General features: G+C 52.8%; 1 protein-coding gene and 1 long non-coding RNA gene across 4 annotated transcripts; one reads left to right on the forward strand and one right to left on the reverse strand.

Moving 5' to 3' along the window:
* Window positions 1–227: 227 nt before the first annotated feature.
* LOC119250702 (uncharacterized) lies at window positions 228–5,781 on the forward strand. The gene is made up of 5 exons (XM_054697768.1): window positions 228–295; window positions 1,134–1,263; window positions 1,380–1,532; window positions 1,628–2,173; window positions 5,289–5,781. The coding sequence occupies exons 1-5, from the start codon at window positions 228–230 to the stop codon at window positions 5,361–5,363; spliced, it is 972 nt and encodes a 323-aa protein (XP_054553743.1). The 3' UTR covers window positions 5,364–5,781.
* Window positions 5,782–14,686: 8,905 nt separating this feature from the next.
* LOC119250700 (uncharacterized) lies at window positions 14,687–17,604 on the reverse strand. Of its 3 annotated transcripts, none has more exons than XR_005126389.2 (3): window positions 17,472–17,604; window positions 15,508–15,782; window positions 14,687–15,181 (listed from the first exon to the last, which is right to left on the reverse strand). It is a non-coding gene; the product is annotated as an uncharacterized LOC119250700 (long non-coding RNA). The 3 variants fall into 3 exon arrangements; XR_005126388.2 differs by having other exon boundaries at window positions 15,508–15,796; XR_005126390.2 differs by lacking the exon at window positions 17,472–17,604 and adding an exon at window positions 16,881–17,278.
* Between the last annotated feature and the right edge of the window lie 9,106 nt (window positions 17,605–26,710).

The raw sequence follows: 26,710 nt of genomic DNA on the forward strand, positions 1-26,710 counted from the left end.
ATTTCAGACTGTCTCCTCCAGTCAGAGAAAGAGCATCCAGATGCCTCCACCCCCCAGGGTCCCGCAGGCAGAGCGGGTCACCTGGAGGTGCCCCTGCAGTGGGAACCAGTGTGTCCACAGCGGCCGCCTCCTCGAACCCTATTGGACCTGCATGGGAAGAGCAGAGCCAGTGATGCCCAAGCACGGAGGAGGCTCTTTCCTTAGTGACACCCACCGGGAAGTGCTGCATGGACTCAGATGCGACAAAGTGCAGATGGAAACCAGGAGGCCCAATCGAGGCGCCACTCGCTGGCAGGTAAGCAATTCTCAAAGTTGGAATCTCCGTTGTGAAATGGGGCTCAGTAGAGGGGGACTTCCTACCGTGTATGTCAGTCCCTGACAGCGCCAGTCAGACCGAAGAGCTCCTGCATCGTCTGTGCCGTCCGGGTGTCCAGGGGCCACCAGCAGGGCCCTCATGGGATAGAGCCTAAGATGGGGAAGCAAGGCCCTGGGGTCCCAGCCTCTGGCCCTGGGGCCTCTGGAGGCTCAGCCCGCACAGCTCCACTCCCATCCCGGGCCCTGCACCTGTTCAGCTGCCCTAAGCCCTCCTCTCCCTCCTTCCTCTGCTCTGTTCCCCTCAGGTGCTTCACCAGACCCATTGCAGTCCCTGCCCTTCACCTGCTCTGCTCCTGGGACTGCTGTGCTTGCGGACATCTGTGCTCCACGCCTATGTTCTCATGCTGCTCCTGGCCCCTCTGGCTGGGCCCAGCCCCTGACCCCTCTCCAGGGCTCGGCCTCCGCTGGTGTGCTCCTTTCACTATGGCCACTGAGTGGCTGCCCTGGAGCGGGGAAGTGAATTCTAGGGAGGTGCTGGTGATCATCTAATCCCCAGCAGGGTGAACTCTGCTCTTGTGTTTTCTTCCAAAGGGTGGACAGAAAATGCAACATTTTAAAATCCTATTAAGGATTCAATGAGCTCTGGCCTTATAGCCTCTGCTGGACAGAAGTGTGGATTGGGAATGATGTTCATGGCCCAGTGTCTCTGCAGGGGATGGGCTGAACAGGAGGTTCCTCCTTGGGGTTATTCGGGTGGTGCTGGAGTGCTGCGGGGCTGGGCTGGAGGTCTTCCTAATGCTTTCCTGGCCCCCCTCCAGCTGGGGGCCTAGCAAGGTGGTGCTGGGCCGCAGGGCTTCCTCCTGTAGAGGACCTGGCAGTGATGTGGTGTTCGGCCCCCAGGCCTCCCGCAGCACAGGCCCTGACCTGGAGGCCATGCTGGGCTTCCAGGTGTCTGGCAGCAGGGGCCCAGAGCCGGAGACAGAGCTCTGCACACTGGCATCCTTCTGCAGGATGCCTGGCCCGGAGGTGGTGGGGGGCTTCTGGGTGTCCTGCTTCCGGGACAGTCCCACCCTCAAGATTTCGCGCCCCGAGACCTCAGGCTGCTGGTGGTCCTCTGGTATCGGGACGCAGTGGGCCCCTTTGGGACTAAGGAGCTTGGGGAAGATGGCGGGGTCCGGCCCCTCCTCGTCCAGACACTGCCTGGAAAGCAGCATGAGGTAGGACCACATCACACGGTCATACCTGCCCTCCAAAAGCGCCCTGTCTATGACCTCTTTACGGAACCCCAGGCGGACCATGGCTTCCATCGCAGCCTTGTGCTGGCCAGGGACGGCTCGCGGCAGGGCGGGAGTCCTTTGTGCAGCCCCACCCTGGGGTGCTGGATGATGCTGTCCAGGGTGCTGCGGCTGTGGGGGTCGAGCGTCATCATCTTCCTCAGCAGGTACCGGCACTGCTGGGAGAGGTAGTGCGGCTCATTGTAGACGACGCTCAGCACCCTGGCCCGCAGCTCTCCGAGGCTGGTGCCCTTGAAGGGCAGCTCCCCGGTGACCATGTCATAGAGGACCATCCCCGGGCTCCAGATGTCTGCCGCGGGGCCACTGTATTCCTGTTGACGGATGATCTCAGGCGCCATAAACTGTGGGCTGCCACAGGGGGTCTTGAGCAGCTCCGCCCTGGAGAACTGGGCGTTGAGCCCGAAGTCTGCCAGTTTTATGTTTCAGTGCCTGTCCAGGAGCAGGTTCTCCGGCTTCAGGTCCCGGTGCACCATGCCCCGGGCATGGCAGTGGCTGAGTGCGGCAAGGATCTGCTGGAAGAGGCGGTGCACCTCCATCTCCCCCAGGTGCCCGCACCTGCACAGGTAGTCCTGCTGGTCACCCCCCCTGTGCGCGCTCCAGGACCAGCAGCAGTTTTTATTTAGTATCCAAAACACACTGATTGTGCTGATGCTAAAATCCTCAGTATTAAAATTAATCATCACATCTCCCATAAATCAAATTATTTTAATATGATCAATGTGTTAAGTCAATATCATAGACCATCCTAAATTAAAAAATGATGTTTTCTCTCATTGAGTCTCACAGAGGCTGACACGGCAGTGGGACATTGAGCAACGTGGGCACCTTCAGCATTAGTTGTCATGATTTAGAAAATGAATAGTTTACCTAGGCACATTCTCAAGTCTAGAATTAAGCTTGAATTTGAAAACTTTCAAGTGTGAGTGGATTCTCCCCTGCAAATGGCTGGGGGCAGATACCTGCATTCTTGGGGAAAGATCCAGCTGCCATCGAGTCTCTGTCCTGAGGTTGTCCCCATGGTGCGGACAGAGGGCAACCCGGCCTCTCACTCCATGGTCGTGGCTCATGGGGAGCCTTTGAGCACTCACAGGATGTTCCACCCCGTCCTGCACCGCCTCATGGACAGAGCAGGGCCTCAGGGCTGGGCTATTTGAGCTCTGGAGCTGGTGTCCGTGTGTTGGACACTGTCCACATACCAACCCTCAGGGACCTTCCTCCCGAGGGAATGTGTGTATTTACTTGACTGTGTTAATTGGAGTGTCCTGCAGTGCATCTCAGCGACTAATTATCACACTTGGTGTGTAGATGTGATTTTGTGTCTGACTCACGCCTCTATGGAAGTGAATAGATAAATCCTCATGTCCAGGTTCCATTCCCCACCTATAGGGTCCACCGTGGTGGGCACCATCAGTCATAACAGTGCCCTGAGTCCCTGTCTAGATAGCTGGACAGTCGCCCATCACTCCCCGTGTGCCCTTCACAGAGAGGTCCTGGGGATGGGCATGAGGGTGGATGTGGAAAGGCCTGAGGCGGGAGGGAAGGGACATGGAGAGAGGCAGGAGGGAGCGCAGGGAGGGGGAGTGGGGCGGAAAGACAATGGACGTCCAGCAGAAGTGAGTGACCATGGGGGTCACCAGCCCTGCGGGAAGAGAAACTTTACTCATCTCTGAAATTGTGTATCCTGCAGTTCTTTTCCATCACAGCACCTGTCCCTGCACTTACATTAGAATAGTCCTTTTGTTGGAATAATTTGCTTTGTCCCTTAACAAATTGGAGTAGAATATTAGGGTTTCTGCTCATGGTGTCATATCCTTAGTTTTGTTGCATGACGATGGTGACGTCACACATGGAAACAGGTGTTTATCTGCTTGAGTTTACTCTTCTGTAGGGGGTGGGGCGGGACCTGCTTCACTCTGCTGCGTGTGTCTGTCTGCTTCTCCCAGCACCATCTCCCCACTTTCCTGTTCCAGTGCCTGCTCTGGTGCCTCTGTCGTAGAGTCACTGTCCATCCTGATGAGAGTGGGTTCCTGGGCCCTCGTTATATTCCAGGGGTCTGTGTCTGCTTTTGTCCCAGTGCCATGCTGCTTTAACTATTAGAGCTTTGTTGTGTTGACTTGAGTCTGGAATGTGCTGCCTCCATACTTCCTCATTTTTGTCAGGAATATTTTGGGTTCTGTTCTTCTGTGGTTATATATATATATATATATATATATATATATATATATTTAAATATTATTTGTTTCATATCTGTGAAGAATACCATCAAAATGTTCATTTGGATTGCATTGAATGTGTAAATTGCTTTGGGTCTGATGGACATTTTGCAATGCTGATTCTTCAATCCATGAGGAGGGGTTATCTTTCCATTTTTTGGGCATTTCCTATTTATTTTAAGAATGTCTTTCAATTTTCCATCTTTTAGGTTTACTCCTAGGTACTTAATTTTGTGATTACATATAGGATTGCTTTCTCAACTTCTCCTCTTCATATTTTAATTTAATTTGTTTTTTTTTTGGACTCTCTGGAGTTCTCAAATGTATAATAACATGTTGTCCAACAATTTTAAATGTCTAAATTCAAACAAACTTGAGGTGTTTAATGTTTTATTAATTTACATATTTTAATTATGCTATACAATGACTTGAATAGTCTCAGTGAATGTTATAATGCTCTGATTCAGGTTCTTAACTCAATACATATATTGGATTCTTATTGTATCCCAAAACTTTACACCTATAAAGTATAACAATACCAATAATTAATATGAAGAAAGTCATTTATTGGCAGAAAAATTAAAATTGCCTATCACTTAAAAGAAGAGTATGAAGTTGTCATCCCACACTTACAAAGATGGAGATGTTGCCATTTTCTAACCATTCCTGGCAGCCACCTTATTTACTTTGTGCCCACATGGGTCTCACCTGGGCTGGAGGCAAGGTAGGCCTGACTAGCGGCCTCGCAAGGTGAACTCTGTGAGAATGACTTAAATGTCTGACATCCAATTGGGACTACATTTTCATCATAAAATATTTTGGTGTGTAATTTTCAAATGTAGGACGTCACGGGCAGGAAAGCAAAGGTGGATGCAGTCAGCAGAGAGGAGCTGAGGCCAGACAGCAAGTGACAATCATGGGGCATTTCACTTCCCAAATTGAAATCTCCTTCAAATTCTTTATTATCTTTGTGTACACTGAATGATAATATTATTTTATTGTACGTCAATCTGATGAGGTTTTTCATTTTAACGTGTTCATAAAAAATGCAGACATTCTAGGTACGATTCCTCTTTATGACCTGCCCGGCCAGGGCATTGTTCTGCCATTCCTGCCCAATCTAGTGATGAAATAAATGGGGACAACACTCCTGTAAAGTGTGGAGTGAGGTCATGGATGGCATCCCTAACACATTTCTGGAAATATTAGATATGAGTTTGGCTACTAGCTATTAATTTGTTTAGAGCATCAAAACTTGCTAAGTTCTCTTATTGCTTCTCAAAAATTTCCACCCAATGCATTTTGTAATTTTCTTTTAGTAATTACAGTGCACATGAACTTAACTTTTTTATTCCTGGTGTCCACCGTGCACTGAGTGTGTTTATGGTAAATGCCCGTAGCACCCACCCACTAGAGCTTCCAGGAGTGTCTCCACCATGTCACATGTGTGGGTTTTTGTCCACAGAAGGTCGTGACTACTCAGATCCCAACTTGGACCAAAGGCCTTATTTATGCTGTGAAGGCCTCACTCACCAAGTAAAGGGGCCTCTGTCCTCCCCGAGGTCCCTAACCACGTGCCCGAGAATGTCAGTGACATGAAAGGGGAAGCCGCCTTAGAGACTGGACATGCTGCCCAGTGAGAGAACTTCTGCTGACCCCCTGAGATGAAACCCAACCATCACCTCTCTCGGCTGGGAGCACAGAAATGGAGACACGCAAAGAGTGTCTGGAAGTTCCCTCCAGTACACAGGGAATATCACAGTGTACCTAAGTGTTAAAAAGAGGAAAAATCAATTATATAGAGTATATGAGCATCAGACTGTATGAAGTCATCATAAATATAATTTAAAAATGAGCATATATATTTTTTTAATTTTACAATGGAATTATATGAACTTAGAAAAACATAAAGACCAGTATTGTGTGAAATTTTAAAATACGTGTCTCATAATGGAGTCATGAAGTCGTCTTCCCTATTACATTTGGGTGAGTCTCCCCTTCATCAGTCTCCCCACAGCCTACTTCACGGGTTGGTTCCTCAGACAGTATATGACGGGATTAAAGGTGGGGGGCACCACCGTATAGAAGATAGAAATGACCAGGTCAGACATGGACGGGTTCCCTGAGGTCGGCTTCAGATAAGCAAAGAATCCAGAGGAGAGAAACAGCACCACAACCAGCAGGTGGGGAAGGCAGGCTTTGTCCTTCCCTTCTGTGGATGGGATCTTCCTGACAGCAGAGAATATGTGGACATAGGAAATGACAATGAAAGTAAAACAGCAGGAATCCAACACCACAGTAATGAGAATGGGGACAAGTTTTCTCATTAAATTTCCTGAGCAGGAAATAATCGATAACTGGGGGACATCACAGAAGACCTGGTGTACCACGTTGGACCCACAGTAGGACAAGGAGAAGGTTCCAGCTGTGTGCATCACAGCCTGGAGATCCCCACCCAGCCAGGACACAGCTGTCAGCTGCACACACCTGTCCCTGCTCATGATGATGTCATAGTGCAGGGGGTGGCAGATGGCAGCATAGCGGTCAAGGGTCATCAACGGGAGCAGGTGCATCTCTGCACCAGCTGACATAACCATCACCAAGACCTGGGCAACACAGCCCAGGAAGGAGATGGAGCTGCTGTGCCTCAGAGAGTTGACAATGGACTTGGGGACCGTGGCTGAGATGAGACAGAGGTCTGAGAAGGACAGACTCCTCAGGAAGAAGTACATGGGGGTTTGGAGGTGCCAGTTCAGTGTGGTGATGAGGACAATGAGCATGTTCCCCAGCAGGGCACACAGGTAGACCAGGGAGAAGAGCAGTGGGTGCAAGGAAGCCCATGGTCCCCTGGGTGGGGAACCTCAGGAGGATGAATTCTGTCACGGCCGTGAGGTTGGTCACCCCTGGAGCCATCACTGCATGAAAGACTAGAGGAATAAAACACCATGATTGTCAGACAGTGCTGGACCTGCGGTGTCTCTCTGCAGGTGACCAGTGCTGTCCTTCCCCACTGACCTCTCTCTGCACCCTTTCCAGCGTCCCCCCTGCAGGGATCTCAGCTCTTGCTCTGCTCGGCCTCTCCAGCTTGTGACCTGCAGGTGCCACACTGTTCACGCCGCCTGTGGGAGATGCTGAAGGGCAGAGTTCAACTGACCTCAACCCCCTGAGCAGTCTCCTCCCGTCTCACCTCATCCTGTGCATGGGCACCCCTGAAACCCTGAGCCCGGCCCATCCTCTGCCATCCCCTGGCCCTAGTCCATGCACCTTTCAGGAGCAGGACCCCCAAGAACCCTCAGGAACATGAACTGTCAAGGATGCCCCAAATCTAGCCTGTGGGGTCTTAGCCCCGAGTCCATGCAAAACACTGGCCAATCGCAGCTCCAGGTATACATTTTGGGACCAAGTGGACACTGATGGCCCCGAGTCTGCTCCTGGTTGGCACCCACGTCCTTCATCAGGGCAGTGGGTGAGGAGTCCCTGCCCCGTGTCGCCGTCTGATGACCGTCTGGCCCTCGCGCCTGCTTGTATGCGCTGAGAGGGTGACCTCCCATCCTGCCCTCCCAGTCATTGATAGAGGCTGTTTATACATGCACTGGGTACAGTCAGAAGCGCGGGAGGGTGAGAGAATTCACCAGAGCCAGAGTGGGGAGCAGAGCAGGCAGAAGGACTGAAGTACACTGCTGAGGGGAGCAGCGGGTGGCAGGAGAGGTCTGCGCACCATGTGGGATCCTCCTCCAGGTGGCCGGGGAGCAGCCGGGGATCGAACCGGCGCCGCAGAGGCCGCGGGCAGCTCGCAACCCAGCGCTCAACCGCTGCCCCTTCCCAGTCATTGTTCTGCCCCTCCCCATGCCTGAGTAGCTGAGGTGTTTCTCTTGCAGCTACTTCCACAGGGCTCAGGCGCGGCCGCGGTCAGGGCAGGAGGGACGGTCCACCCCATGGCGACAGCCACACGCTCGGGGCTCCCAAGCCCGGGGCTCTCGCCTGGTCCCCACCGACACCCCGACAGACAGACCCGCTGCGGTGTCTGAGACTTCCCCCTCCTACACCCTGGCCTGATGCGTCCTCGCGCACTGCTCAGAGGGCTCCCCGGGCCGCTGTCTTGTCCCCGTGGGCTTCTTGGCAGCCCCGGTAATGAACCCCAAGGGTCAATGAGTCAGGGGCCCGGGAGGCCCCGTGGGCAAGACCTGGTCCCCCCTCAGTCCCATCACCCCTGACCCCGCGGGGACCAGGTGGCCCCAGTGTCAGAGCCAGGATAAGCCCGTCCACAGGAATCAGGAAAGTCACCAACACCCTCTGGGACCCCTGGTCCTGGCGGGTTGATGGGGGTGGAGTCGGGGGGAAGGAGGACAACCAAGAAAGCCCCAGGAGCGAGCCGGGGAAGCACCTGGGTATTCTGACACGGGTTTATTCGTGTCTCAGAATTATTTTTTTTTCCAAAAGGCTGTTTACCTCAGCACCTGGAAAGGGAACAACATGTGAACGGGCGTGTCTGACAGAGGCGGGTGGTGACCTTACAGTGGGGGTCAGGCCCGCAGCAGCGCTGTCCGGTGTATCCTCTCGGTGGGTGTGCCTCGGGCTCTGACACCAGAGAGTGGGGGGCCCTCTCCTGGGTGTGGTCTCCCCGAGTCCTCACAGGCCCTCCAGATCAGGGTCACACACAACAAACGAGCTCGTGGGTGGGCACGCCGGGACCCTCCCCTGCAGGCACAGGAGGGAAGGCAGAGGCCTGAGCCAGCATGAGGGACCCACCCTGACAAGCAGTCCCGGAAGCTGCAGCCCCAGAAACTGATGGTGATTCTGGAGTTTCTGCAGACAATGAGGGGAGGGCCTTGCCCCCATGGGCCTGTCAATGAAGCAGATTCCCCCGCCCCTCTATTCCGGCCGGCACACGACCCTCCAGGGATGCGGGTCCACTGGCCCGTTCCCCTTCAGTCCCTGGTGTCCTGCACCTCAGGGACACAGGGGACGCCCTGTTACTTGGGCCTGTGGGCTGTGGCTGGCAGCACCCAGGGGTCCATGGTCATGGGCAGAGGACAGTTGGGGGGTCAGCACGGGCGAACCCATGGATCAAGACCAAATCCCCACGTCCCGGGGAGGTAGCCCACATGGGCAGAGCCCACAGCAACAGTCCGCAGACCAGGCTGGACCGCACCAGATGCCGGGCCAGACATGCTGCGCCATCGAGAGTTCTCAAGGAGGCCAGACACAGGCGCCAGCCCCCAGGGAGCAGGCAGGTGAGCACCCGGCTCCGCGGGTGTTGCCAACAACACCAGTGTTCCAGCTCTTGGGGTGTTGGCGCCCGCCAACTGCAAACAGCCAGCAGAGACTGGGCTGAGGCCCAGGTTCTCTTCGCAGGAGTTGCCAGAGGCAGGGCCTGAGGCAGGTGAGCAGCGGGGTCTCTGCGGAGGTCTCCGGGGGTCTTCAAGTCTATGGAGGTTCTGAAGTCGAGAAATACAAAGGTCATGAGAGCACTATGACTGACTATGCTAGCAAATTCAATAATGTTTTTTTTTTCTTTATTTAAAGATTTATTTATGCTTACAAGAACTGGGGTACAGGCCTGAGGCAAGGGAGGGTGAGAGGATTCACCAGAGACAGAGTGGGGAGAAGAACAAGCAGACTGAAGAAATACACCACTGAGGGAAGCAGCAGGTGAGACAGGAGAGGTCTGCCACGCCATGGGGGAAGCTCTGAGGCTGGCAGGGATCATACAGGCACTGCAAAGGCTGCGGACAGCTTCACAGTGCTGCACTACATTCACCTCTTTCACTAGGTTAATTCCCAAGTATTTGATTTTTTTGGTTTCAGTTATAAAAGGGATGGTTTTCTTGATTTTTCTTCTGCAGACTGATTGTGCATAGGAAGGCTACTTATTTTTGCGTGTTGATTTTGAATCCTACTACTTTACTGAACTGGTTGATTATTTTGAGTAGTTTTTCTGTGGCGTTTTTAGGGTTCTCAGTGTATATTATCGTATTGTCTGCAAATAGTGATAGTTTTGCTTCTTCTTTCCCCATGTGCATTCCTTGTATGTTTAGACATAGGTATTGACACTGATTTGGACTGTGAGGCACTTCTAAAATTAAGCCAACAGGTTAAAATACAGCAAACAAATTCAATGTGGCTAATGATGTAAACCTTTATGACATCGCACGTGACATTTGTCATTTGAAGTACTTTGAAATATTACTTGAAACAAAGTTTCCCTAGTCAAAGTGTTTGAATCAATTTCCTGATGGAGAGTGAGAAAATGTTCCCATGTAAAAAGGCAAGGGGACAGTCAACATGTACTGTTCTTTAGAATGTTCTTGTTTTAGGACTGGTTTGGGTCAGTCAAAAGCATTCTTGCCATAAGCAAAACTGTGTCAGGAGCTCAAGACACAGGAGGGAATTCCATTCTAGCATGAAATTCTGAAAACATGTTAGTATGATTTAGGTGCAGATGACACTGTGAAGGGAGGAGAGGATGTGGTTCAGGAAGAAATGTGTAACACCTGCCTGCAAGGCGGTCAGAAATGACATGTGGGTTGGAGGAAAGTCAGAGAGTGGTAGGCGCATCTGGGCATTCTGCAAGAACAAGAGCAAATGCCCCAGGTGGCAACAGGATGTGGCAGAAAGAAGAACACCCAAATATCCCAAAATAGATGACAGGATCAAGAAGATGTGGTGCATATACACAATGGAATATGACTCCGCAATCAAAAATGATAAACTCATGCCATTTGCAGCAATATGGATGAAGCTGGAAGGGGTCATGCTTGGGCAAAATAAGCCAGAAAGAAAAAGAAAAATACCAGACGGTCCTACTCATAGCAGGGATTTAGAAAACCTAAATAAGGGACCAGGAAAATACTAATTATAATAAAGTAAAAATCACAATCAACAGCATCTACAAGCCAGAGACACACTACCGTGTCGGGAAGGAGGGAGTAGGATCAAACAAGGGGGTGGGAATTGTACGGGGACCATAACCAAGGTGAAAATGCATACATTGGCAAAAATGAAAAATGATGTAAATATACATAAAATTAAAAACGAGAAAGAAGGGCAGCTCACCCAGCAGGGCTGGACAGGGAGGGGAGGCGGGTGGGGGCAGGGCTGAGGCCAGAGGGGCAGGGAAGCCTGTGCAAAGGGGTTTTGGGGAAGTGCCAAGCCCAGTAGGGCCACGGGAAGGCGTGAGGCCAGCGAGCGGATGGTCTGATTGATGCTCAAGCTCTTCCCTGGGTGTGTGGGGAGGTTGAAGGAAGGGGAGGAACCAGAGCGGGCACCGCAGCCCTGGCCCGTGACGCGCAGCATCCCAGGCTGGTGGGGGCATCGTGGGTTCTCAGAGGCGAGAGTGAATGCGTAGACTCCGTGGGGTTTGCAGCCCCTGAGGCTGAGGCGGGTTTGGACACAGGCGGCTGCAGAGGGCGGACTCCCCCGAGGCGGCCGTGGAGGTTGTGTAGAAAGACTGGAACGGGCCCGCGAGTGCACCCCCAACACGGGAGAGGCCGCGACCTCTCTGTGCGGCAGCCGGGAGCAGCGGTGGTCGCAGGAGGAGCAGCATGGCCTCTCCTGGCCGCTGCTGGGTCAGGTCCCCAGGGGGCGGGAATAAGGGAACCTGCCCTGGGCGTCCTGTCCCCCGAGAGGATGACACCCTCCGCCCTCCGGGCTTGGGACACGCGGCGCTGGGGCCCCTTTGCCTGACCCCCCACCCCGAGCACAGGCTCTGAGCCTCGGGGCCCTCGCCGCGCCCCAGGCTGCTCAGGGGAGACCTGGTCCTCAGCGGATGCTGTGCGTGAGTGATCAGGGTTGGCCAGGCGGGGGGAACCTGCAGCCTGAGCAGCAGCGGACCCCACTGCTCACGCGAACCCACCACTTCCAGAAGCCACGCTGTTCCCCTCAGGGCACAGGGCCACAGCGTCTAGACCTGGCCTTTGCCAACCTCTGCTCCCCGACCCCGAGTTCTAGCAAGAAGCAGATTTTTTTTAGTCTTTTTTTTTTAAGGATATATTCATACAAGAACCAGGGTACAAGCCAGAGGTGCGAGAGGGTGAGAAGATTCCCCAGAGACAGAGCAGGGAGCAGAACAGGCAGACTGATGAAATACACTGCTGAGGGTCGCAGCGGGCAGGACAGGAGAGGTCTGCTCGCCTGCCTGGCGGGCCGGGAATCGAACCGGCGCTGCAGAGGTGTGGACAGCTCCACAGTGCTGCGCTCAAACCGCTGCGCCAACGGGAGCCCCAGACGCAGATATTTCCAAGCCAGAAATCTTGGGGGGAGCTGACCAGTCCCAGCTGCCCCCAGCCCCGGCTGAGTCAGGTCAGGGGGTGTCCCCACAGCACTGCGGGGGGCTGGGGCCGACACCACCTCCGGGGCCCGCGTTACAGCCTCTGCCTCCCTGGGAGCCGCCCCGGCCTCTGGCCTTCGAGGACGCTGAGGGGCACATGCAGCTCATGGGCCAAACGGGGGGACCATGTCCCAGAGAGTTTTCAGTGTCGGGGTGAGAAGAGCGGACTCTGTCGCGTCTCATGCTCCCATCATGGTGTCGTTTATTGTGCCCGTGGATGTGTCGTGCATGTGAGACACATCAGGATTTGGGGGGACTGTGCGGAGAGACCCTAAAAGCCAAAACCTGGGACAGGTGCTCGCGACAGAGGACACGGCCTCGCCAGCGCCCCGCGGGCTTCTGGAACGGGGTGGATTCCAGTCTCCAGGGCGTCTGTCCACACACATCTTGGCGGGTGCTGTCCCTTGAAGGCTGAATGGCCCCCGGGGTGCCCTCTGCCGGGGGCGTGGCCTCTGCTCCGACGCCACAAAGAGCTCTGTGATGTCACCCGCGGAGCCTACTTAAGCCCCCGCGAGGCCCGCAGAGGTGTAGGTTTAGCGAGGAGTGTTGGGATCGTGACGGTGGAATCGGAGGGAGATAGAGTCATGTTGGTGGATTGGCTTGCTTTTGCTTTGTTTATTTCTTATTCAGTTATTTATTATAGCTATTTATTTTAGTTATTTTATTTTTAATTTGTTTTTTTTCCCTTTGTTTTATTTCTTATTTTATCTTTTTATTATTTTATTATTATTTTTTTTTATTTTCCCCATCTTCCCTCCTGTTGTTATTTGTGTGTTTTTTCCCTTTTTTTTATTTTAGTTGTTAGTTTGTAATTGTTCACTTGTGGTTTGTTCATTTTGTCTGTGTTCTTGTTAACTTTAGTGGTTACTTTGTTATTGTTTCTTTTATTATATTTTTAAATATTTATCTTTGTTAATTTTTTGGTTGTGTTTTCATTTTTGAGTGCATAGTTAGTTAGTATTAGTATCCTAGTTAGGTTAGCATAGTTAGTGTTTCTGGTAGAGGTAAGTTAGTGTCATTATTGTTTCGGTAGAGTAGTCAGCACGGGTAGCATTTAGTTAGTTTTGGGATCCTTTTCACGTACTACTAGCTCTAGGCTAATAGTGCACTTGTTAATCAGGTAGCGGAGCTAGTGCCGAGGGCTCTAGCCAGCCAGGGCCTGCCAGCTTAGGAGCGGGTCCGCCTTCACTGCCCAGATGCGCCCGTCTGCCAAGGGAATGGCCCTGAGAAAGTAAGTGATGCTCCGCAAGCTGGGGGAGGGTGCCCATGCCAAGGTCAGGCTGGTGCAGCACCTGTCAATGGGCATGGAGGTGGCCATAAAGGTCATCCCCATGTCTGGCACGCCTCAGAGGTTCCTGGCCCGCGAGGTGGCCTGCATGAAAGTCCTTCGGCACCGAACGTTCTCCAGCTCTTCCAGGTATTGTACACTGAGGATGAGGTACTGCTGGTCCTGGAGCGCGTGCAGGAGGGCAACCTGCAGGACTGCCTGTTGAAGTGCGGGAGCCTGGGGGATATGGAGGTGCACCGCCTCTTCCAGCAGATCTTGGCAGCGCTCAGCCACTGCCACGCCAGGGGTGTTGTGCACCGGGACCTGAAGCCGGAGAACCTGCTCCTGGACCAGCACCGAACTATAAAACTGGCAGACTTCGGGCTCAGTGCCTAGTTCTCTGAGGCAGCCCTGCTCAAGACCCCCTGTGGCAGCCGCAGTTCGTGGCCCCTGAGATTCTCCGTCACAAGGAGTACAGTGGCCGCGAGGCGGACATCTGGAGCCTGGGGGTGGTCCTCTAGTACATGGTCACCGGGAAGCTGCCCTTCAAGGGCACCAGCCTTGGGGAGCTGTGGGCCAGGGAGCTGAGTGGCGTCTATCATGAGCCGCACTACCTCTCTCAGTGTGCCGGGACCTGCTGAGGAAGATGATGAGCTTGACCCCCTCAGTGGCAGCAACCTGGACAGTGTCATCCAGCACCCCTGGGTGTGGCTGACAAATGGACTCCCCTGCCGGGAGCCATCCCAGGGCCAGCACAAGGATACAATGGAAGCAATGGTCCGCCTGGGGTTCTGGAAAGAGGTCATCGACAGGGCGCTTTTGGAGGGCAGGTATGACCCTGTGATGGGGACCTTCCTCAAGCTGCTTTCCAGGCAGCGGGTGGACGAGGAGGGGCCAGACCCCACCATCTCCCCAAAGCTCCTCAGTCCTGATGGGGCCCACTGTGCCCCGATACCGGAGGACCACTGGCAGCCTGAGGTCTCGGGGCCTGAGAAATTGCGGGTGGGACTGTCCCCGAAGCAGGACGCCCAGAAGCCCACCACCACCTCCGGGCAAGGCATCCCGCAGGAGGACGCCAGCATTCAGAGCTCGGTTTCCAGCTCAGGGACCCTGATGCCAGATGCCTGGAAGCCCAGCATGGCCTCCAGTCAGGGCCCGTGCTGTGGGAGGCATGGGGGCCCAACACCACATCGCTTCCAGGCCCCCTGCAGGAGCAAGCTCTGGGCCCCAACACTACTTTTCCAGGCCCCCACCTGGAGGGGGGCAGGAAAGCATTAGGAAGACATCCAGCCCAGCCTCCCAGCTCTCCAGCACCACCCAAATAACCCCAAGAAGGCGCCTCTTGTTCAGCTCACCGGTGGCCCTGCAGAGACACTGGGCCATGAAAACCATTCCCAGTCCACCCTTGGAGGCTACAAGGCCAGAGCTAGAAGAATCCTTAATAGGATTTTAAAATGTTGCTATTTCTGTGCACCCTTCAGAGGAAAACACAAGAGCAGTGTTCACCCTACTGGGGATTAGATGATCACCAGCACCTCCCTAGAATTCACTTCCCCGCTCCAGGGCAGCCACTCAGTGGCCATAGTGAAATGAGCACAGCAGTGGAGGCCAAAGCCCTGGAGAGGGGTCAGGGGTTGGGCCCAGCCAGAGGGGCCAGGAGCAGCATGAGAACATAGACGTGGAGCACAGATGTCCGCAAGCACAGCAGTCCCAGGAGCAGAGCAGGTGAAGGGCCGGTAGGGCAATGGGACTTGTGAAGCACCTGGAGGAGAGCAGAACAGGGGAAGGGGGCAGAGGAGGGTTTGGGGCAGCTGAGCAGGTGCAGGGCCCAGGATGGGAGTGGAGCTGTGCGGGCTGAGCCTCCAGAGGCCCCAGGGCCAGAGGCTGGGACCCCAGGGCCTTGCTTCCCCATCTTAGGCTCTATCCCGTGAGGGCCCTGCTGGTGGCCCCTGGGCACCCGGACGGCACAGATGATGCAGGAGCTCTTCGGGCTTACTGGCACTGTCAGGGACTGACATCCACAGTAGGAAGTCCCCCTCTACTGAGCCCCTTTTCACAACAGAGATTCCAAGTTGGAGAATTGCTCACCTGCCAGCGAGTGATGCCTCGGTAGGTCTTCCTGGTTTCCATCTGCACTTTGTCGCATCTGAGTCCGAGCAGCACTCCTCGGGGGGGTGTCACTAAGGAAAGAGCCTCCTCTGTGCCTGGGCTTCACTGGCTCTGCTCTTCCCACGCAGGTCCAATAGGGCTCGAGGAGGTGGCCACCTTGGACACACTGGTTCCCACTGCAGGGGCATCTCCATGTGACCCACTCTACCTACAGGGCCCTGGGGCGTGGAAGCATCTGGATGCTCTTTCTCCGCCTGGAGGAGACAGTCTGAAATGGATTATTTAGTTAAAATGTCTACCCCAGGACTCATTAAAATGGTGTATGAAACCAACCGTGTTTGCTTCCCATTTATGACTGCACCCAAACTTCCAACACATCGGACGCCAGAGACCTAAATTTCCTTTAACATTCTTGTAATAAGCAGTGAAAGGTTTAGAAAATTTAGAAAATTTTGGAAAGCATTTTGAAAATTTTAGAAAAGTCAGAGGGGTCACGTGGTGATAAGACAGTGTGACAGGAGTGTGAAGCAGAGCTAGCTGTGTGTACAGAATTAGGGATTTGCACTGTTTTCTTTAGGTGTATGTGCATGTCTTGAACTGTGTGCAAGTGTGTGCATGTGAGTCTACATGAGTGTGGCTTGTGTGTGCTTCTATAGCTATGAAGTATTTATGTACCTTCTACCATCAGAAAAACACTCCTAGCTGTAGAGAATTGGTACAATGTCTTCATATATTTGGCCTCCCAGATGGCCCAGTGGGTTGGGCCCAGTGCTGAGGGAAGTCCTGAGTCTCCAAAGGCCCCAATGTGGCTTGTGTCCCCGAGTCCACAACTGTAGGGGTTTAATTCTCCTCCAGTATAACTGTAGATGCAGGTTAGTTAAAGTTTTCCCAGTTTCTTGCCACTGGTCACTTCTCCTGGTGTGTGTCACCCATTTATCTTTCTGTGGCATCAATTTGGCCTGTACAGTGTTGTGAGTATATGGTGGCGGTGAGCCCAGTGTCTTCACTCTGCCTCCGTATGGCCTCTCATGTGTAACCCAATTCATTTTTGAGACCATAATTACTTTGTAAATCAAAACAACTAAATACAATAAAAAGACAATAAAACTCCCCATTGAGAAAATTTCTGTCCCTGTTTGTGACAGTGCCCAGCTGACCCTGCTGAATGGTTTCTTGGGGTGTGTCCTTTAGTGACACAGAGAGGGCCACTGCTTTCACTGCATGGATCGGTTAATAATAACCCATTTTAGAAAACCAAACACTTGTAGCCAGCTTGTGGCAGGCTGTGTGGCTTCTGGTCACTCAAGACTCAGGAAAGCCTGGATTCTCTTCAAGGGAGAGTGTAAAGTCACCTCCTGAGGCAGTGTCCAGGGGTCCAAGGTCCCTCTTCCAGGCTCTGAATGACCACATCATCTGCACAACAAGGAAGCAGCACTGCAGCCCTCACATGTGGGCCCAAGACCAGCAGGGGCAGCATCTCAGACCCCTTGTGAGAAATGCAGAGCCCCAGGTGCCAGCAACCGCCTGGGTAAGAACTTGTGTCCTGGGAAGACTGGGACACGACTGCCCTCCTGCCTGCTGGAGCTGGGTGGGGAGGGGGTGTCAGCCCCAGAGAAAATTACAACATGTAAACTTATAATTCCCCAAATTATATTCTAAATTCACAGAAATTAAGCACACAAATAAGTGGCACACAGCGGTGTGCCCGGCAAACCCACCCCAGGGGTGACCAGTGCAGCAGGGAAGCGCTGGGAGCAAACACGGGGGACGCGCTTTCGGTCAGGGGCGCTGGCCACCACGGGGTCACACTCAGGAACGACCTGACCCCCACGTTCCTCCAGGACCCAAAATGACCCGCGCAGAGCTCTGCACCCCCAGCCCGCCCCACCCCGGGTTCCGTGACTGGCCCCCTGCACCAGCCACCGGCAGCGATGTGTCCTCACCTCCCTCTTGCTCCGGGTGGCTCCTGAAGAAACGGGGCTCCCGCAGGCAAGAGCTTCACCCCGAGTCTGGAGCAGCGAGTGCCGAGGAGACCCCAGCAGCGGGGGAGGCAGGAGCGGGCACAGGGCCAGGGCGGCAGGGGCGGGTGTCGGGGCGGCCCAGGGCCGGGCCAGCGGGAGAACCCGGGGCTCACGGGGCGCCCCGCCCGTCCTGCTGCGCTGAAGCTCAGAAAACCCAACTACACGGAGGCGAACACCCCGCGTCTCCACGACGCCGTTAACGTAGAATTTCCACGCGACTCCACAGCAAGTCGCGCCCCGTGACTGAAAACACGCGAGGATCGTTCACCCGCGACCCCACAGGCCCGAACCCGCTGCCCCCACAGGGAGAGACTGGGCGTCCCGCCCCCATTATTCCCTGCCTCTCCCCGCCCCGCCCCCAGCCGGCGCGCTCCCCGCCTGCGCGCTGCCCCCAGGGCTGCTCCCTCCTTGGCCCGCGGGCCGCTCTGCTGTGGCGGGCGCTCCTGGCCCTGAGTCTCCGCCACTTCTGCTCCCGCAGCAGCGCGCAGGGACGTGACGTCAACACGCAGGGGGCGGGGCGAGGCCGAGGACGGACAGGCTCGCGGGGGAACCAGGGAAGGAGACGCGGCGCGCGCCGCCTGGTGACTGGGAGGGGCAGTGCCGCCCAGGCTGGAGAATGGTGGGCAGAGGCCCCAGGCCTGGCCAGAGGTGCAGGGGGATGGAGCCATGGCCGAGGGGCGGGTCAGCCTGGCCAAGGAGAGACGCAATCATGGCGAGTGGTGGAGGGGGGAGGCCCGCGCAGAGGGAGGGTAGGAAGCGAAGCGGAGTGTGTGACATCTGAGCCTTCAAGATGGGGAGACAGAATGATGTGGAGGCAAGAACCTGCTGAAATAGGGGTTGTCGCTCATTCAGCAAAATTGTGTATCGTCCTTCTGTGGGGAACTTAGACTTCAGCTATTAGAATTTGGAATATTATATATATGCATGTGCATTAAAACAAATAGTAATGCAGTGTTTGAGAAATGACCTAAGGAAATGCTGTGAACACAAATAAAAATGTATATCCGTAAAAATGCTAACCAGCACGTTCTTGTACTAATACAGGAAACAATCTCCAACAGAACTCCAGGAAACAGTCAAATATGTGACAGTAAATGTAGCAATTAGGTACAATCATTCTGAATAGTTATCAATGAGTTGGAAAATACTTATAACATTAAATGAAAGAGAAACAATATAAAATGGCAAATATAGTGTTATTCCAGCATGAATATAAAATTTTATGAAATAATATACTGTGCATGTAGAACAGAAGGATGTAGTTACTTTGCATTTGGTGGAATACTATGCAACAGCGAAAATACAGAGACTCTAGCTAAATCCAATATGTGGGTCACCTTGCCTACATGTCGTTGAGTGAAAGAGTCAAGATATAAAATGAACATATGACTGATTTAAATTTTAGATACCAGACAAAATTGAAATCAGGTGTTAATCATGTGTGTCACTTAGTGGCAAACTTAGGTGAAGAACTGTTCTGAAAGGCAGGGGGAACACTTGTAATGACAGCCACACATTTGTGCTTAGTCAGAGAAGAAGATTACGATAGTGTGGCCTTGTGTTTCTTCACCCGGTTAATGAAGTTAATTTACTCATTCAGAAATTTCACGTTTATACTATCCTGGACCCTTGCACACTGGTGTTTCAACAGTGAGGCTTCCCTTAACCCAGGAAGGGCAGCTCACCACTTCTAATTACTCTCGTTTCCTCAACTATCCAAGTGACTCTAGACATCAGTGACATCCTGTTTAATGTGCTATTTACCCAGTTGCACGCAACAGATACAGCACCCAGAGCAAACCTAGAATATGTGTCCCCTTCTTCATTGACATCAACCAACTGCCCCTGTTCCATGGAAATCTTGTGATCACCCCATAGGAATAGAGGATATTACCACATGTGACACAGACACCCACAAATAGGGATGCCACAGAAACACTGAAAGTGACAGATGGCCTGTTACTACTTTACTGGAATCAGGTTATGTTCAAGTGTTTGATGATTATAGATCCTTTCTGGTGATTTCTTTTTCCCTAAACACACTCTAAAATATGATTTAACAAAAGAAAGAGCTAGCTGGATTTTGGAGTTAATTTTGTTATAAAAGTTATATTTTATTTATCCTTTGTGCTAAACTGTAATTTATAATCTTTTTAAAATATTTATTTTATTCATTTATGCTACAAGAACTGGGATGTAGGCCAGCGTTAGAGGGAGTGAGAAAAATTTACCAGAGATAGAGTGGGGAGCAGAACAGGCAGATCAACTGAAATACACTGCTGAGGGCAGCTGTCCCACCCCCATGAGCCATGTGGTTCAGCTCCCTGGACAGGGTCGAACTTGTCCTGCAGTGGCCATGGATAGATTTATAGTACTGAGACTTAACCCCTGCATCACCAGGAGGGACCCTATACTTTGTAATCTTCAGAAATTTGAAGATACATTAATGGCTCTCTTTTCATTTTCTGAAATTACAGAAAGGAATAAACAAGGATATATGTGGGGAATAATTGTATATACACACAGGGTTGATTGATTCCAATATCCACTTGCAGAGCCACTGTCTCCTGTCAAAAGGCAAAGAGCTTACTTTTTTATTTTTTTAAAATTCTTATTTATTTGTGCATGCAAGAACTGGGGTACAGGCCAGAGGTGTTGGGCTGAGAGGATTCCGCAGAGAGAGCAGGGAGCAGAATAGGCAACTGACAGAAATACACTGCTTAGGGGAGCTTTGGGGGAGAGGAGAGGTCTGCTTTGCCATGTGGGTCACCTCCTTTCCCAGAGATCAAATTCCTGATGTAGTAGCTACGGATTACATCATAGTGCTCATGCTTAACCCCTTGCACCACCAGGCAGGCCAGAGCCTACATTTTTTAAATTGAATGGGAAACCAAAATATAATTTTTTCCCAGATCTAGCCTGATGGTTTTGTCACACCTCCCAGGGTGTCAGTCCTCAGCCCTGATCAGTGCTAAGTGGGGAATTCCTGATGTTACTGGGAGCCTCCACATGTGCACAGGAAGTAGGGAGGAGGGTCACTTGGGCCGAACTGGGTCAAAGGGACAGCAGGGCCTGATCCGAACAGAGGATATGCACCCGAGCTTGGGTGTCTGCCAGTTGATGGTACTTTAAGGTGTAAATCTACTCAGGAGAAAACATAGTTTATTTGCATCGAAGCCATCTGTCTTTCCAAGTTCTGTGATTGAATCTCTGATTCTTCAATTAGTGCTTAGTGAGAAGTGTTTCAGCTGCTCTTCCTCGTTAGTTTTCACAATCCTGGGTCTCCGGGCGCTCCTGCTTGCTATTCAGTGTGTACCCCAACCCTGCTACACAGAGCAGAGGCTCCCACACAGGTAATCTAAAGCTACTCTCACCTGAGCGAATCCAGTCCGAATCCAGAGCGAATCCCCCAACCCGAATCCAGTCCGATATCCCGCGGGGTGTCCCAGGGAGTGCTCCACAGTGAAGGTCATTCACTCTGACCTTCTCAGGCCATGGCCTCTCTAGAATGGGTGGAGGGGCTGTATTTCATGAAGAAGGGATAGAATTTACACACAGACGTGTATTTGCTATTTTTAATTAATGTCAGTGAAAACACGGACGGGAATAAAAGACCACACGTGACATTGTAGATGGACCCTGGAGACGCGGGCACTGTCCACGCACAGGGCAGCCTCCTGCAGAGAGGCGGACAGGGGCAGGGGCAGGTCTCTCCTGGCGCCCACCCCCAGAGGAGCACCCCGACCTCTTGCCTCTGACAAGTCTGCCTCCTGCACTCTAGGTGGAGAGAGAATATTCCTGGGACAACACGGGCATCCCCAGGGTGTCAGGACAGGGTCGCACCCGCGCCCACTGCTTGCAGACTCTCGGCCCCGCCACAGCGGCCCCCTGGGGGACGGGCCATAGACCCCCGCGCAGACCTGGCCTCGAGGTCAGGCCCGCCGTGTCCACGACTTCCGAGGCGTCCAGGGCCCAGGGCGGCTGATGTGAGGTCCCCGGGGTCTCTGAGCAGCGACCTCAGTGGCTGAGGCACCTGCCTGCACTCCCCCAGCCCGGCCCTGCCCCCCTCCAGCCGTCCCCTCCGTCGCCGCCAGGGGGCGCTGCCCTGCCACAAGTTGGGCGGCTGGCCAGAGAAACTATGTCAGTCACTCCCGGAAATTTTTGTCCACACCCAGGCCTTGTCCAACATAACTTTGGCTAATGAACAACTCAGGCTCACATTTTTCACCTCAGAACTCATACATAAACACGTCTTTTTTTTTTTTTTTAGGTGAAATGATAAACAAAGTTTAGATTTCCTACATTAAGAAGCAAAATATAAACCAAAACCTCATTAAGTAGTCAAGTTTTCATTTTATTGAACTTAGGAGATCCTTAGTTTTATAAGAGAAATATTCCTATAAAATATTAAATAATTATAGAACAGATTTAAGATAGAGAAACCAGAAGTAGATTTAGTTTTTGTTAGGATACGAAGTTCAAAATGCAGCATTACAAATGAAACAAATTCATGTACCAGAGGTTTTTATTTTTTTGTTAATTAATTATTATTTTTTTTTTTGCTAGGGCAAGGGAGGAAACATCAATGAAGGTGCTCACCAGTGCTTTAATTAAACCATTGCATTTTTTTTTAAAGATTTATTTATTTTATTTATACAATCATTGGTACAGTCAGAAGAGCGGGAGGGTGAAAGAATTCACCAGAGCCAGAGCGGGGAGCAGAGCAGGCAGAAGGACCGAAGTACACTGCTGAGGGAGCAGCGGGTGGCAGGAGAGTCTGCGCACCATGTGGGACCCTCCTCCGGTGGCCGGGGAGCAGCCGGGGATCGAACCGACGCCGCAGAGGCCGCGGGCAGCTTCGCAACCCAGCGCCCAACCGCTGCGCCACCGGGGAGGCCCAAACCATTGCATTTTGAACTCGTTTTTGTGGTGGACTCCCCGGTGGTGCAAGGGGTTAAGCATCGCACTGTGAATCAATCTACAGCCTCTGCAGCATGAGTTCGATCCCCAGCTGGTCAGGGAGAAACCCACAAGGCGAGTCAGACCTCTCCTGTCTCACCTACTTGCTCCCTCAGCAGTGTATTTCAGTCAATCGACCTTTCTGCTCCCTGCTCTATCTCTGGTGAATCCTCTCACTCCCTGCATCTCTGGCCTGTATGCCAGCTCTTGTATGCATACATAAATCAATCTTAGAATATATAATGGCACCATTTTAAACTGGCAACACTCTCGAGACAAAAGACACAAAGGTAAAAACAGACACAGAGATCTCTCATTTAAAATTTGGGCCATTTGCCCTAATTTTTAGAGAAAGATATTTTACCAGTATGTGTGACAACACTGACAACAATTATTAATTTACTTTTTAATTTTTTGTTGTTGTTGTTGGGACCCTCGCCGGTGGCTGGAAACGAACTGGAGCTGCAGTGGTTGCGGGCAGCCTCACAGCCCAGTGCTCAACCGCTGCACCACCAGGGGAGGCCTTTAAATAATAATTTTTAACTAATTCTTTCAGATAAGAAAACATTTCTCAAGTTTTATTTGTAAGAATGCCCTTAGGTTCTAAAGAAAGTGGGGCAGAATATTGTCTATGAGTTTTTTTAAGGCCACTTTTTCCTTAAATTCCTAGAAGAGATTTTGGATGGGTGGTCAGTTTCACCAGAAGGATATACCTTTTCAAGACAAAGCTAGACTAATTCCTAAAACAACTTAAGTTTTTCAGGTTAAGTCGATATAGCCATTTAAGTTTTTTTTTTTTTTCCCCTTTGGTAATCAAGGAGGTTTCTAATTTGAGATGGAAACTGAAGTTCTTACATGTTCTAATAAGTGTCCCATTTTATTCATTTTAAAACCTCTAGAGCCCACACTGGGAACCATTTTAAAGACAAGCAGTGAAAATTCAAATTGTTATATAAAGTCCTGGTTTCTATTTGACCTCACAGATGAGGCCTGCTCCTGGGATAGATAAAAGACACCTTCGACCTGGACCATGAAAAGGGAAGGAATAGAAATAGATTGGGCCTCCATGATGGCACAAGGAGTGAAGCACAGCACTGTGAAGTGCTCCACAGCCTCCACAACACAGGTTCGCTCCTCAGCCACCCAACGTGTTACCCACACGGTGCAGTGGACTGCTCCTGACTTACCCACTACTCCCCTCAGCAGTGTATTTCAGTAGATCTGTCTCTTCTGTTCCCCGCTCTGTCTCTGGTGAATCATCTCACTGCCCCGCACCTCTGGTGTGTACCCCAGTTCTTGTATGTATAAATAAATAAATCTTTTAAGAAAAAGATTTGACAAGGTATATCATTTACAGAAACCTATTATGTAGCTTTTGATGAATAAATTGATTATTTTAAGTAAAACTTGGATTTTTAAAGAAACCTGTGATTTTTAATTTTCAATAAGAAGTTTAGAAATTTTCAAACCAACTGTCAAGCTTCATTTATTGCTGACTAGAAATTCCAAAGTGATTTTGACAAAACCAACTGTGATCCCGAGTGTGATCCCGAAGTGTGATCCCAGAAGTGTGATCCCGAGTGTGATCAGAAGAGGCCAGCCAACTCAGAGGAAGAAAAGGCCTCCTTCCAGTGGAGAACACTCTCTTCAGCCTACTTTCCATCCCATTTTCACAGTGACAGGTGGATACTGAATTGGCTGTCTGACTAAACACATAAAAATAAGAAAAATACCAAATTTCTATATAACCAAGATCTGTTTCCGGATACGTACTTGAATTCCTTACACAGACACAATGTTCAGATTCACAAAACTATTTGCACAAAGTGAGGACCAAGTAAGGTAAGTAGAAGCCCCAGTCCAGGCCCACTGCTCTCATTGGGACAATCCAGCCCACCCAGCCACCTGCCAGTGTCCAGAGAGTCAGGGTTGTCCTAGGTTGCCCACGGCCAAAGTGCCTGAGCTTACCCTGGATGTCAGGGTGAGACTGCAGAAGAGGAGAGTCACAAGGAACTCACGCCTGAGCCAGCCAGTGTGGACAAAGAGCACACACTGCCTGGACTTTGTGTTAGGAAAGCATCAGTCTGTCCCCCACTGTCAGCTGTTACAGGGCTTCTGCAGGGAAACAGTGACAAGAGCTGCTTCTTAGACATGGGTTGGCAGCTACAGGTCCCCAACTCACTTAATACTGTCCCCAAGGGGCTTTCAGATGAAACAAATACGGCACCACTCACCATTTTAACCACATCCCTGGCTTCCAGAAAAAAAAAAAAAAGAAACTGCAAATACCAGACACCAAATGAAAATACCGCATGTTCCCCAGATCCCACTCAACGGGGCCTGACACAGGAAAGGCGCCCCAACTGGGGGAGACTCATAGACTCCCTCCCAAACTGAGGGGAACTGGACTCCCTCTCTGAGGGGTACTCCGATTCCTCACAAAAGTGTGCAGGCCAGGGGATTGGCGTGCACCCCTGGGGACCACCATCTTCCCCAGGCTCCAGCTCCTGCATGGTGACTCCAGGGGGCAGAGAATGCTGTGCCTTTCCTGGGGAGACCTTGGGAGGTTCCCTGGAGGAAAAACCCCACAGCTGCTAGGACTCTCCCTCCCCCTGGAGAGAGGGTGCTCCCTCTGAGCACGGGGGTCAAGATGCCACCTGGGATGCCCAGGCCCCCGCTCTGATGCAGATGGGGTAGGTCTGGTGCGCTGCCATGGGCTACTGCTCCTCCCCGGGAGTCAGAGTCGGAGCTGGCAGAGCCCAGGTGGCATCCAGCTCCCGGCTCTGGCCCTCCCAATTGTGAGTGAACGCCGGCCTCGAACACAAGGAAAGTGGTTGAATTTGTCGGGAAAGGAGGAGGGCAGCAGACTCATGTCTGAAAGACACGGTCCTGCTCTTGGGCAGAGGGCAGGGGTGTGTTTACCAGGGGACAGAGGGGAAGACGGCGAGGGGCTGCACAGGGGAGGAGGAAGGGCCACCCCGAGTCAGGTGGGCACCAGCTTGCTTTTCTCAGCTCCTTGGAACGCAAGAAGCGAAAATGTGAAACAAGGGCGGACTGGGAAGAATTATGGGAGAGGCCACCTTGTTACCGCTTATTGCAGAGACCCCTCATCCGCGAGCGCCTCGTCGTTTCTCTGACCCGGGAAAGACGTTCCTGATCTGCGCGGGGCCGGTCTTCCGACCGTCCCGTCTCCAGCCACGGCCGGGTGTGTCCTTGTCTCGGCACTTCATGCCTCAGGGGTCGCCAGCATGTGCTGACCTCATGTTTCCACTAGATCACACACCTGCGCGCACACAGAGAATGTGTTACCGCCTCCCCTCGCTAGACACTCTCACACACCCTCGGCCCCGCTGCACACCAGCCAGGCGCGCCCGGGGACGATGTGGGGCCTCGCCTGCTCCCGCGCCCGGCTTCTCCTCACTCCCCAGCTGACCCCCTGACGCCCAAGGTCACTTCTCTCCCCAGCCGCCCGCACCCGCACGCGCGTCCCGCCCTCGGCATCCAATCGCCGCGCTCACACTAGCACTCGCACACTCACACTGTCACACACGCACACTGTCACACACACACATGCACACACTCGCACACACACTCTCACATGTACACGCACGCGCGCACACACACATTCACATGCACACACACACTCTCACACGCACACCTGCACACACACGCACACACACACGCACACGCACACAGGACGCAGGAGGCGCGCAGAGGCGGCCGCGGCCCACACACACTCCCCGTCCTCCTGAACGCGGTCCCGGGGTGTGTCTCTGAGGGGGGCGTTCCTGGCTGGTCGCTGAGGCGGTTCCCACCCCTGGTGACTGAATAACGCGCCGGGGACGGCGTCGCCCATCGAGGGGTTGGAGCGTCTTCCACGCGCCCCCAAACCCCGCCGACGCCGGCCCCGAGGCCGGACTCCCCGCCCGCCCCGCGGGAGGGCGCTCGCGATCCCTGGGGATGGGGGCGCCGGGTCAGCGCCTCCTCGCGCCACGTCCCCCTCCAGCCGCGTCTTCGGGTTCCACACGACCTGTCCCCCCGCCCCCCGCTGGGCCTCCCGGGACTCCTGCCCGAGCCCTCACCCAACCCCCTTCGCTGGCGCCCTCGGGTCCGTCCCGCCGGCCCGTCAGCTCCTGGGGCGGGGCGGGGTGTCCAGGGGACACGTCTGGCACCCCCAGGCCTCAGTCTCCCCGTTGGCCCCA

Source organism: Talpa occidentalis, unplaced genomic scaffold, assembly GCF_014898055.3.
Source record: "Talpa occidentalis isolate TD23 unplaced genomic scaffold, MPIMG_talOcc4v2.1 talOcc4.18, whole genome shotgun sequence".
NCBI classification, from domain to species: domain Eukaryota; kingdom Metazoa; phylum Chordata; class Mammalia; order Eulipotyphla; family Talpidae; genus Talpa; species Talpa occidentalis.

Excerpts from the sequence above, each read along its gene's own strand:
- LOC119250702 (XM_054697768.1), top strand. The coding sequence starts at position 228 with ATGGACTCAGATGCGACAAAGTGCAGATGGAAACCAGGAGGCCCAATC. Across the intron at positions 296-1,133 it reads GAGGCGCCACTCGCTGGCAG|CTGGGGGCCTAGCAAGGTGG; the intron begins GTAAGCAATTCT and ends GCCCCCCTCCAG. Across the intron at positions 1,533-1,627 it reads TGCCTGGAAAGCAGCATGAG|CCTTGTGCTGGCCAGGGACG; the intron begins GTAGGACCACAT and ends CTTCCATCGCAG.